Source organism: Solanum stenotomum, chromosome 5, assembly GCF_019186545.1.
Source record: "Solanum stenotomum isolate F172 chromosome 5, ASM1918654v1, whole genome shotgun sequence".
Classification (NCBI taxonomy): Eukaryota; Viridiplantae; Streptophyta; class Magnoliopsida; order Solanales; family Solanaceae; genus Solanum; species Solanum stenotomum.
In genome coordinates, this window is record NC_064286.1 from 43,136,196 (window position 1) to 43,148,164 (window position 11,969).

At 36.9% G+C, this 11,969-nt stretch overlaps 1 protein-coding gene across 2 annotated transcripts; it reads left to right on the forward strand.

Moving 5' to 3' along the window:
* The first annotated feature begins 497 nt into the window (after positions 1 to 497).
* LOC125864875 (cold-regulated protein 28-like) lies at positions 498 to 10,147 on the forward strand. 2 transcript variants are annotated; one of them, XR_007446288.1, is made up of 5 exons: positions 498 to 699; positions 7,479 to 7,655; positions 7,767 to 8,004; positions 8,160 to 8,275; positions 9,574 to 9,671. XR_007446288.1 is itself a non-coding variant. In XM_049544969.1 (5 exons), the coding sequence occupies exons 1-5, from the start codon at positions 556 to 558 to the stop codon at positions 9,827 to 9,829; spliced, it is 723 nt and encodes a 240-aa protein (XP_049400926.1). In that variant the 5' UTR covers positions 501 to 555; the 3' UTR covers positions 9,830 to 10,147. The 2 variants fall into 2 exon arrangements, 1 of the variants encoding a protein (XP_049400926.1); XM_049544969.1 differs by lacking the exon at positions 8,160 to 8,275 and adding an exon at positions 9,764 to 10,147 and having other exon boundaries at positions 501 to 699.
* The last annotated feature ends 1,822 nt before the right edge of the window (positions 10,148 to 11,969 follow it).

An 11,969-nucleotide genomic window follows, 5' to 3' on the forward strand; every position in this document is an offset into this window, starting at 1 on the left:
GTGATATATTAAAACTTTGACACAATGCTGAAAAATAATTAAATATTTAGAAATGTTGATCTCTTATATTCATTTGAAATGGTTGTTTCTTGTCTCTATTGTTTTTCTATTATCAATTTCTCATCAACTAGTTATAAATTAGAAAGTCAAACCAAACTGATAATTTTTATTTTTGTTTAATTTTATCGAATGTAGTAGTTTTAGTAATTTAATTCAAACGAAACTTTTTTTTTTTCCCTTCATATTGAGACATTTCAAAATATACTAATAAAAATAATAAAAAGGTACAAAAGGGACCCACCCTTCATACGTTTCTAGAAAGTTCCTCAAAAACCCAAAACTGTCCCTGAAAAAATATCTGGCTATCATTAGCCCAAGATATTATGAATACTGCTAACGTGGCGACGTTCACTGTTACTGCCACGTGGAAAAGCGTCGCCACGTAAGAATTTCGTGGGGGCCATCACCGTAAAGTCCCCCAACTTGAGAGAGACCAGAGGGTTCTTTTTCTCTTCTTCATTGTTCTTTGAGATCTTACATTCACGGACATCGGAAATGGAGGAAAGCTGCCGGAGTGACTCGCCACTGTCGTCGGAGAGTTGCATAGACGTGTTGACTCGATCGAACTCTGGGGAGTCTTCTTCTCTGATAATTGAGAATTTCAAACATGATTTGGTTCAGGCTGGAAATGTAACCACGGTAATCTTATATTCTTTTCACCTTTTTTTTTTCTTGTATCTTTTGTATATTTAGATAGGAGTTTTTTTACGTTAGATTCTGTGAACGGCGGTAACACAATTTGCTAAAGAATCACCTAGTTGATTATATATTCGTGTTTCGTTATGTTTTCAGAAAGGTATTTGCTTATATTTGAGAATTTTAATGATGATTTGTTTTCAAGTATCTTGAGTTTATCATTCAAGGAGACGGGAAGATTGACCATGATGTCACACTTCATGTTGATGTTGGGTTGATGAGATGGATGCTTGCATATGGAGTCTTGAGTGATGACTGATGAAAAGGGACCGCCTAAACTTAAGGGCAAGTTCTACGTAGTGGTGGTTGGACCTTCTATGCAGTATGGGGAGGAGTGTTGGCAAGTTAAGAAATCTCATGTTTAGAAGATGAAAGTTGCGGATATAAAAAATGTTGTGTTGGATGTATGTCTATACTAGGAGTGATTAGTAATTAAGATATACGGGACAAGGTGGGAGCTGCCCCGGAGGAGGAGAAGATGCGTTAAGCAAGACTGAGATGGTTGGGGCATGTGAAGCAGAGATGCACGGATGCTCTTGTGCGGAGATGTGAGAGGTTGATTATGGATGGTTCTGGAGAGGTAGAGGTAGGCCCGAAGAAGCATTGGGAAGAGGTAATTAGACAGGACATGACACAGTTTAGAAGCGAGGACACGACTTTAGATAGGAGGTTGTGGAGGAGACGAATTAGGGTGGGAGGTTAGTAGGTAATAGAGCGTTGTCTCACTTATCTTTCTACACCTCGTAGTCGTAGTATTACTCAGGAAGTTCTTTTCGTTCGATGGCTGTTGTTTTATTGCTCTTCGATTATTGTATTATTTTGTTGTAGTTATGTTTTTTTTTCAGAATGCTTTGATATGCTCTCTCTCTCTCTCTCTCTCTCTATGTTTTTTTGAGTTGAGGGTCTATCGAAAATAGTCTCTCTACCTCCTAAGGTAGGATCAAGGTCGGTGTACTATCTGTAGATCAGATTGAAGATTTTATATGTGGATGTGTTATGCTTAACTAAGTTCTGTTTTTTATCTCGTTAAGAAAACATCTTGCATGGGATAAGTTTGGTTTATTTTTATGATGAAATGGCGTTTACTTATCCAAAAAAAAAAAGGTGCAAAGTGTTTTATGATTGGAAAAAAAGTCACACTTCATTATTGAGTTTGGTAAGGTAAGAATAGAGTCTCTGTGGTAGGGGATGGTCTACATATTTGTCAGCTTGCAAATACTACAGACTGCAATATTTGCTCACACAACTTCTGTCTCTGTGAAGCCGCAGTGGAGTTGTAACAAACATCAACCATCCTGTGTAACAGCACAGTTGTGTGTGTTATTCTTCTCCTTTTTTTATCCCTCTCTTTCCTTGGTATTGAGATGAAACAGGCGGGGGTTTAATCATATGGCCAGGAATGTTTACTCTGTAAAATTAGCAAATTGAAAATAAAGCATGTAGGGGATTATTGATGAACTTTAACGTCTTCCTTCATGGCTAACCGTTTCCGCTACTTCTCAAAAAAAGAGAAGAGGATTTTCCATTGTGCATTACTTGTACATGAGTCACTTTCACCTTTTTATTAGGTTTTCAGATATTCGAACAAACTAACTGAAGGCTGGCTGTTGATTACTTCATAAGTAGCTTTAAATAGCTGATGTATCTTAAGAATAGACTTAGCATGTCTGGCAGAATGGTCTTTTCTTATTAGCAGTAATTTATGCTGATTCATTTGTTTTAAGTAGTTGTAGTTTATCATTGATTCCTAGTCAATGAATGTCATTATTATGTTGCCACTTTTAGAACCCAGTGTTCTTAAATGCTATGACAACCATTGCTTGATATTAACTAAATATGGCCTAGTAGTTTTCTGATTAGTAAAGTAAAAGTTTATTGCTATCATAGCACCCAGAAGGTGTCTCAAAAAATTACAGAAGAGTTGGACCGCAATCCTTCAAAAATTGCAGGGCACGCCTGCTGCATGAGTGTGTCTCCCTCTTTTGAAGGTTTCCCTGTGTTATACAAGGTTCATGCATGGTTATCCAACCAAACCTGGCCACTATAGGAGATTAGGAGGAACCTCTACCTTCCATATCATCTTCCATGGCCATTGCCTTTCACTTCTCTTGCCTGCCAGCACGTTATAGCTTGATTCCACAATGATACCATCCTTATTGGCTGTCCAAAACAAATCTGTCAAGAAATTTGTATGCACTTCTTGGATATTCATGCATACTCCTGGAGATGCAGTCAATCACTTGCTGCAGTCACACAGATGTTTCGTCTGAAATCCCAATGCATTGGTAAGGTTACTCTAGTCTGAGGAAGTACTTCAAAGTTTTCCTAGTCTTTAAAATTAGAAGCTTAGACTTACACTATTAAAATGTGTTCCTACAAAATGCTCTTGTTCTCAAATACCTTAGGTTCCCTAGTCTCTCCATGCAAATCTAGTTGTATTATCTCCTTTGGTTAATTTCATTTTTTATACTAAGATTTGGTGTACAAGTTATTAAGAAGGTGACATAATTGTATCCTATTTTCGACATATCTGGCAAAGACCCACCTACTCTATTCTTGAAGTTTCTTGCAGATATATATGCTGCTTTCTGTTTAAGGACTGACAAATATGAACACCTACTCAGCTTGTTAAAAATTGAACAGTACCTTAACTATCAGTTGTGCTACTTTTTGCTTTCAGTAATTCTACAATACCTAGTGTACCTATGTTTTTCAACATATGACTGTTTGGTTCCAGTTGCTACATTAGAAGTTGACATTATATTTGTGCTACCTAATCAATCATGCAACAGAATCACTGTACAAGGGCAAAATTTGACCTAATAAAGTTTCTTAGTTGATTGGGAGATTACTATCTGTAGTTAGCTTTGTTTCTATTACCAGTATTGGAAAGAAAGACAAGGAGAGAAGCATAAGAAAGTGAAATGTTTTTTAACAGTGAATCATAGAGAAAAGAAAGGAGAACCACTATTCCACCCATAAGAAAGAGAAAGTAGAACTATTATTAAGCACCGAGGCTGCAGAGGCAACTAGTGTCACATTGGACTCTTTTCAAAAAACATCTTTCTGACTTCAAGAGAGAGTTAGGTCCTCCTTCTGGGGAGTACATGAGGGAAGAGCCCTCACTCAATTTTCCCTCATATATCAATAAATAGAAGGAATACGACTAACAATATCAGTGATGAGAGACTGAGGCGAAAACATTGTCTGCTGAAGGAGAAGGGGAAACTTGTTGGCCCTAATGTTATTATGATGGTCAAAGTAGAAGTACCTTTTTGGAAATGGGACGCAGTGTAGATAGTGAATGATGTTTCTGGGAGAAGGAAGATATTTTGTGGATCTCTAGAGAGAGTGGTTTGGGAACTGTTCAAGTGTTGAATTTGCGATAGAAATATATTTCTAGTAAGCCTAAGATTTCCTGTCACTTCATTTCTTCTTAATTTCCCCAATTCATTGCTCATTAAATTCTCCTGTTGCTCCAAGCACTAGTGTTTTTATTTATATATCTGGCAAGCACTAGTTTTTTCCCCAGAGGCTTCTACAGTGACATGACCGTGATATCTTCCAATTTTGCTTTGTATTCCACTTTAGTCTTCCTATGCTACTTTAAATTTAATCAAATTTTACTTGAATTCTCTGTATTCATCTCTTTCACCCTTCATAGGACTAAACCTTCTGTTTTTTTAAGTTCAGGATGTAACAAATTGTGCACCTCTTTTTAAAAATTGCATATTCGAGTTTTTTTCTCCATACTACCAAGATTGTCAGGAAAAGAAGAAAGAGTACAAAGGCAACAACCTGAACCACTATCAGAATGACTGTCGGAATTGGTAGTTGAAACTTGAAAGGTACAACAAAGGGGTTGGTGGTAGATAGAAAATGTAATGAGCTAGATTTCCTTTAAGTGTTATACCAGTGTTAAAAGATTGCTGTCTATTGAAAATTCCATATTCATGTGTTTTTCTCCGTACTACCTAGATTGTCAGGAAATGAAAGAGTACAAATGCAATAACCTGCAGCAGCATCAGAATGTCTGTCGGAATTGGTAGTTGAAAACTTGAAAGGTACAACGAAGGGGTTGGTGGGTAGATACAAAATTCAGTGCACTAGAGTTCTTTTAAGTGTTATGCCAGTGTTAAAGATTCCTGTCTATCGAACCATTCTAGCCTTAGAGGATCTCAAAAATTTCAAACATTTTATCAAGCATTTTACAGATCCCTACCCCCATAAAGTAAAAAGTCTTGTTAAAAGTGCTTACTGCTCCTGGTTTCTGTGCATTTTACTTGCCTGTTAAAGTGGACGTATCAAAAGTATTGCTGTGCTACCACTTTAGTGCATCATGAGTGTGAGAAAATAAAGTGCTCAGTATGCTTAGGTCACTTGTTCAGACGAATTTCGTGCATCTGTGCTCCCATAGTGGGTGATGCCTTCAGCTTCCCGTTCGTTCTGATTAAATTTTGATGTGTCTGTTCAAGGGATGAAAACACAATGCCAAATGACAGTGTTGAATTTTTTCTTTCCTTCATTTTGTCTACTCATGTGCTACGCCGTGGATTCCCTTACGATGTAGAGCTAGGGTGCTCTTGTTAGTGAATTAAAGTATAATGATCCCAGAGCTTGGAGTTCAACCCACTTGTTGAAAATTGTTCAAAAAATGGACCTTAACCTCAAAAGTTAGTTCATAAGGTGAGGATTATCCATGACCATTTAAGGAGACACCATCCCGTTTCCTCGAGCAATGCAGGACGCTTAATACCTCCCTCTCCCTGGCATGCCGTGGCTGGACATCTGTAGAATGACTATATAACATTTGGGACCCGAACATTAGGTAAACCAAAAATAGGAATAGATTTGGCTGAAATATTATATTATGGACCTAACTCAACATCCAAAGGTAGCTCATGAGATGGGAATTGCGCAAGAATGTCGAGAACATATAAGGATACAACTCATTCCTTCAATCAATGTCCTCAGACCTGGCTATCTGGTGCATGAGAGCATAATATAAGAGCCAAACATAGGCGAAACCAAGTTTAGTGAAGTGTTTGGCTCTGATATTATGGAAAGGAAATAAACCTTGGGCCTAAGTCAACCTCAAAAGATAGCTCTTGGCAGAGGCGTATCTAGGACTTTAAGAGGATGGGTGAATCTCTACCTTTAAGATAAATGTTTGATTTTATATGTTGGACCACTGTTATCAAAAGCAAAAAGCTCTAAGGTCCATTGGGGCTTTAAGCGCAAATGAAGTGTGGGCTTTAATTAATAACAAAAGGCGCTAAGGGAGAAAACATACAAATATATATATTTAACCCAAGACTAACAAATATAAGCATGAATGACAAATATATGAATAAATAAATTGAATTTTTTCTATGATAAAGTGAAATATCAATTGTTTAGTTTCGGCTCTTTAGAAGAGGCTCATTGTCAAGGAAAAATATGCCTTAGAACCTTGATGACAACACCAAAGCGCACATTAAGCAAGGCGAAGCGTTCAACACGTTTTGACCCTCGCTTTAGGGCATACACGCGACTTTAAGAACACTCTGTTAGACTAGGTTGGTTGGCCAGCGTGCCCTTTTGACCCTTCTCCACATATGCCCTACCTGAGTTTGAATCTTGGCTACAACAATTTGGTTATCAAAAAAAAGATAAATGCTCGATTGATGTATTAACTTTTATGATGTCAAAAAATTGATGAGCAAATTATAATTAATACAATTATCACAAGAAAACATCATCCATTCTACAATTACCCTCGAAAAGTTTCCTTACTTTGAAAACTATTGATAATAGCATTATTTTAAGTACCTTACATTCTATATAGCAAACTAAGCAACCATTCAAAATGCAAAAAAATTCTGTTCTGGTACTTCATTTCTTGACAAAATGCAAAAAAAAATAAAAATTATTGGGAGATTAACCTTTCAATTTTGAGGCTCTCTTTCTTTGAACAAACACTTGAATACATATTTCTATAAACTTCATCCGTGATGATTCTCAAGCGAGTGTATGAGGAGAATGGTACTTCCTCCAGTTAGTTGTCATGGTTACTAAAAATATGTCTAAAATACTTATCAATTTAGAAAGAGAAGATAAAATTAAATATTTTTTCCTGATTTTCCCTTAATATTAGTTGTTCTTGAAAGTAAATACTGATTACATAGCATAAAGCACACAAATGGAGTGCACGTTTATTGTAAAGAGATAAGGATAGGTTAGTCAAGAAGTACATGTTTATAATTTTTAAGAGACTGCCAAAAAAAGAGGAAGTACTCATATTGCTGGGGATTTTGAAACTTAAGTCAAAACAATATCAAAGAAAGAAATGAACAATGAGATGGAATGCGAGGGTCTCTAGAAATTGAAAATTGAAAAGTCAAAGGAATGAGCTAGACATGCTATCCAAGAAAGAAAAGGAAACAATAAAGAAAAAGTTGCATTTTTTACTAAATAGTCAAAGAGAGAGCTTATGGTAAGCAGAGGTGGATCCAAGATTTAAATGCTATGGGTTCAGCCTTAAAAAGTTAAAGAGAGCTTATGGTAAGTCAATAACTAGTGCTATCATTGTTGGATTAATTTAGTAGATAACTGGAGATACTTGACACTTTGATCTTCAGGAAGTTCAAGGATACATTCTTTAATCTCCTTGTGATTCTCTTCACTAACTTGTTAAAAGTTAGAAAATTCATAGATTTGCATGTTTCGTATTTTGACTTCAGGATGAGTGCATGGGATGGACAAATGAGAAGCACAACACATTTCTTGATTGTCTTGAAACATCATTTGTTAAGCAGTTGCACAGATCAATGGTCTTGCGTGCTGGCTGTGTGGAACTGAACAGGAGTTCCAGAAATTTGTCTAAAAAGCTGTTCAACAATGATATAGCTAATAAGCAGGTCAGAAAATCACTGATACTTGAATTCTCTGTTTTCTGGAGCTACCTCCCACCCACTCCACAACTCTCCCAAAAGAAAATCTTGTTTGAGAGTTTCTTTTCTCTATTCCAGTTCACTGCTTGGCAAGATGGATGTTGGAAGATCAATATTGAGAGTGACCAACCTGAGCTATTGGTCGGGCAGGGTGATGAGTACCATCACGTTGTGGATCTCCAATTATGTTCTAGACTCTTTACTGAGGAAAAGCAAAGAAGAGATAAGAGTACTTCATCTCATGGACTCGAAGAAAGATCGAATCTGCCCCTTCCCATCCCTGCAGAACTTCATAAAACAGTTAGCAGAATTGCTGGTAAGCTATACTTCATCATAATATGCATATTCTTCTTACTTCAGGAGTTAAAGGTTTTAGTTATTTTAGTATTATCATTTATGCTAATTGCCAAACGAGGTAATAGATTTCTCTTGTAGTACCTCTCTCTCAGTTTTGTTGGTTCTGTATCACAGGGATTTTTCTGGAATTGAAGCATAAATGAGCATTCAACAGGCTTAATTTAGGGTGGTTTTGCATTCATTTAGTGATCAGTAACATCTAAACCTGGTTCCTTGTATGCTCATATAAGGTAACTGCATTAGTCATGCGCCACAGTTCCTCTGAGAAGTATATAAATTGTCTGCATGTGGTCAAGAATGGTTGAGTTCAAACATTCATTGACCTGCTACTTAAATTGTAGAGTGCTTGAATCAGCTTCAACAGTTTTTGGTTTTGCGAGTTATTTATCAGTGTGGTAAGCAGTTTGTTGGGATGACTATGGCAGGGGATATTTTCCTTTAGGATAACAAACTAAACTAGTTCTATGGCAAGGGACATTTTCCTTTAGGATAGCAAACTAAACTAGTTCCGTTTATGTTTACACTTTTCAATTGCTATGTCTTACTTAAGAGAGTTGGAGGAACAGTGCCAGAGTGGAAAGATGAACACATTACAGATGCTTTGGCTTCGTTAGTACAGTTTCTCCATGTTTTAGTGGATGTTGCTGATGTTAATGTTGTTTTTCTTGCAATGTCTGGAGCATTATTTGCTTAAACTTGGTCAGGTCTTGAAATCCATATGCCAAGGACTAAAACAGAACCTATTTGCGTTCAAATATGTGCATATTGTTGATTTAAACTGAACCTTGTAATAGTGGCCCCACATTCCTCTCATTCTTGTGAAATTTTTGGGCTTAAAGATATAAAAACATTGCATTTGATGAGTAAATGATGAGGAAATTTATTTGGAAACATGGCTCAATGAAGGGGTTTGCCTTCTGGGTCGAGCTCATCGCATCGGACTTGTCTAGTGCGGGTTACCTCTCCTAAGTGGTTTGCGAGTTATTGCATAGGAGCGGGGTTTTACCCTGTGCGCACCCAAAGGGTAGCGGCGGTGGGTTTCCCTTGTCATCAAAAAAAAAAACATGGCTCAATGAAGGATAAGAGGATTGTTGTATAAACTTTGAAAAGAAAGGGGCTACTAATGCATAGCTGAGTCCTCATAGTCACATGGGATATATGTGTTGCAACATTTGTTCAAGTTGTGCAGTTACTGTCCAAATTCTGTATTAGGCTTTCTGCAGATACCCAGTTACATTACCTTCTCCATTTGGATAGAACTTGAGTTGGAAAATATCAGTAGTCTGGGAGCCAGTGTTGATTGTATGGTTTCCTCCTCCTCTTTTTCTGATGTAATCTTCTTTAAATACTTCTCTTAGGTTTTTCTCTTCCGTGTGGGGCATTGCTCTTATATATATACATACATGTAAGAATTTGCTTCATGGTTGATTCCTGGTTTCGGCAAAACCAGGGTAATGATTTGTTTATAGCTCATGTGAATTATACTTCTGTAAGTTTCTTTGATACTGAAATTTAAATATACTCACAGAAGGTTCAGGTCAGAATTTTGTGGATGAAGATTTCGAAGAAAACTCGAGGAGCAAAAAGCTGAAGACAGCCATGACAGATACTGCAGACAATGAGCAAGTAATGTGCATCATTGACCCTCTAATCATGTTTAAATCTTAAATATTGTTTTTTAAGGTCCCATGTCTGATCAATGTACATGTACCTTTTAGATTGTTCCAACCGGAAAATTTAGAGTCCAGGAATTGCTAACGCCATGTTCCCACAGAAAGGAATAAGTAAATCAACCACAACCTTGTCCCAAGGTGATGTGAAGTCTTTTTTTGAACGGCAGATAAGGTGTAGTGCAATGCCGGAGAAACAATGCTTTACAAACACAAGCTGGTGCCTGTTTAATGAAACGACATTTGACAAGTTTGAAGGTGCTAATTACAAAAGATGAGTTTTGTTTTTCTGTAGAAAAATGGGCCAGTTTTTAGCTAATACAGTAGGGACTAGGAAAAGAAGCTAAATCACATCTGCATAGAGTTTTTCTCCATTGCATTAAATTTGTAAATGACATTTAGAGAAAGATGTTAGGATATAAAGTTTGTGAATTTTGGTTTTTGTGTTTTATGTTATACAAAGTTATTTGTACTATAGCACAATGAGGGATAAGGCACAAGTACCCCTTAGACTATAATCGAAATTTCCGAGACACACCTTCACTAAACTAAGGTCCTATTACCCTTTGAACTCATTTTTTTTAATAACTTTATACACCTTTTGACTTATGTGGCACACTCCGTGACTCCACGTAGTTGAGATGGGTGATAGATGTTTGGATGCCACATAAGGCAAAAAGGTGTACAAAATTACAAAAAAATTTAGTTCGGGTTGGTAATAGGGCCTTAGTTTAGTTAAAATGTGTCTCTGGGATTTCGGTTACAGTCTAGGGGATACTTGTGCCTTATCCCGCACAATTAGTGTAGATGACTCTGTGTACAACACAAAAAAATAATCTACCAGAAGGGAAACATAAACTCATTTATGCAAGAGCGGTAAATAATTTCCTTTATTACGTGGTTGCAAATAATGAAGTGATTGACAATCAAGGATTTAATTAGTATTATAATTATGAGAACAAGTGTTGTCAACTCAAGAGAGTTATTTGGTTGTTTAATATACTACTAATTATAACTAAAGCAAGTAAAGTAGATGAATATATATAATATAAGAGTTGTTCATAGAGTTATTAGAGTCTACGGATGTGGTGCTTGCGTAATTCTATCATATCTATTTACCATTGCTAAGCATGATTAAAATATGTAAGGGATTATTGAGTCACAAAGTTGATAATACGATCATGGTCTTTCGAGCCTCTAACCTTCTACGCAAATTAGCAATTCAAAACAAGATACTTTTATTAAAATGGCGTAGCCTCCAAAACTGACTCAACAACATCATATTCATGGAAAATTTAATCATATTATCAAGCAAAAAAGCCGAATAGATCACCAAGTTTACATCACTTATGTGCTCTCGCTTTTCAAGAGAGATGCCCTGAACCACATCAATATTTATCACAATTTTTGGGGCATATGAATGAAACAATCTCATTCACAGTGATGATCCGATCGGTCATTTTTGGAAAGTTTTGTGAATTTACCATTTTTCCCTCCCCTTATCGACCACGAGTCGTTTGTGATTGAGTTTGAAAAGTTAGTTTTGAACTATGAGTTCAAAGTTGAGAATTTGGTAAGTTTGTGATTAAAGGCAAAGTTGTTCAAAACGGCAAAGTTGTTCAAAAAGTGGTTTTTGGGGTCTTTTGAAGTTTTGAGTGTTAGAATGGAATTTTGTCGTTTCCATCAGTCTCGCAATGTGAAATGTGAGTTGTGAGAATTGTCGGTTTCAGTTTCTGAGTCTTTATTGAGGATTTGAGGTCCTAATTTGTGAAATTGTGAAATTTTAGCCTTCGGGTTTACTTGGTCAACATTCGGGGATGCTTTTAGGCCTAGATGAGGTCTTGGTTGATTTTTGAGAGATCCCCAACTTGTTTTAGCCTTTTTAGCCCTGAGTTAGTTTCTTGTGGTTTTCATGGATGTCAGGTCGAGAAGACCTCAAATTCATATTTTGACGGTTCCATTGAGTTCGGAACGTCAAGTATAATTGATTTGCATTTGTGGTTTGTGTGTACGGGGTTCCGAAGGAATCCCGAGGGTCCTTTCAATGATTTTTGAGTAGACTGAGTTTCTGTGTTCTGGTGCAACCTTCTACGTTCGCGGAGAGGAGGGGTGAGAACCCCGCATTTGCGGGAGGTCAATGCACTGAACCCCGGGTTTGTGGGAGACCTGCTATGCTCGGAGGCAGGGGTCCGTGTTTACGAAGGATCCTTGGCAGTGTTTAAACCCAAATTTCGAGCCATTTTCATTTTTGGAG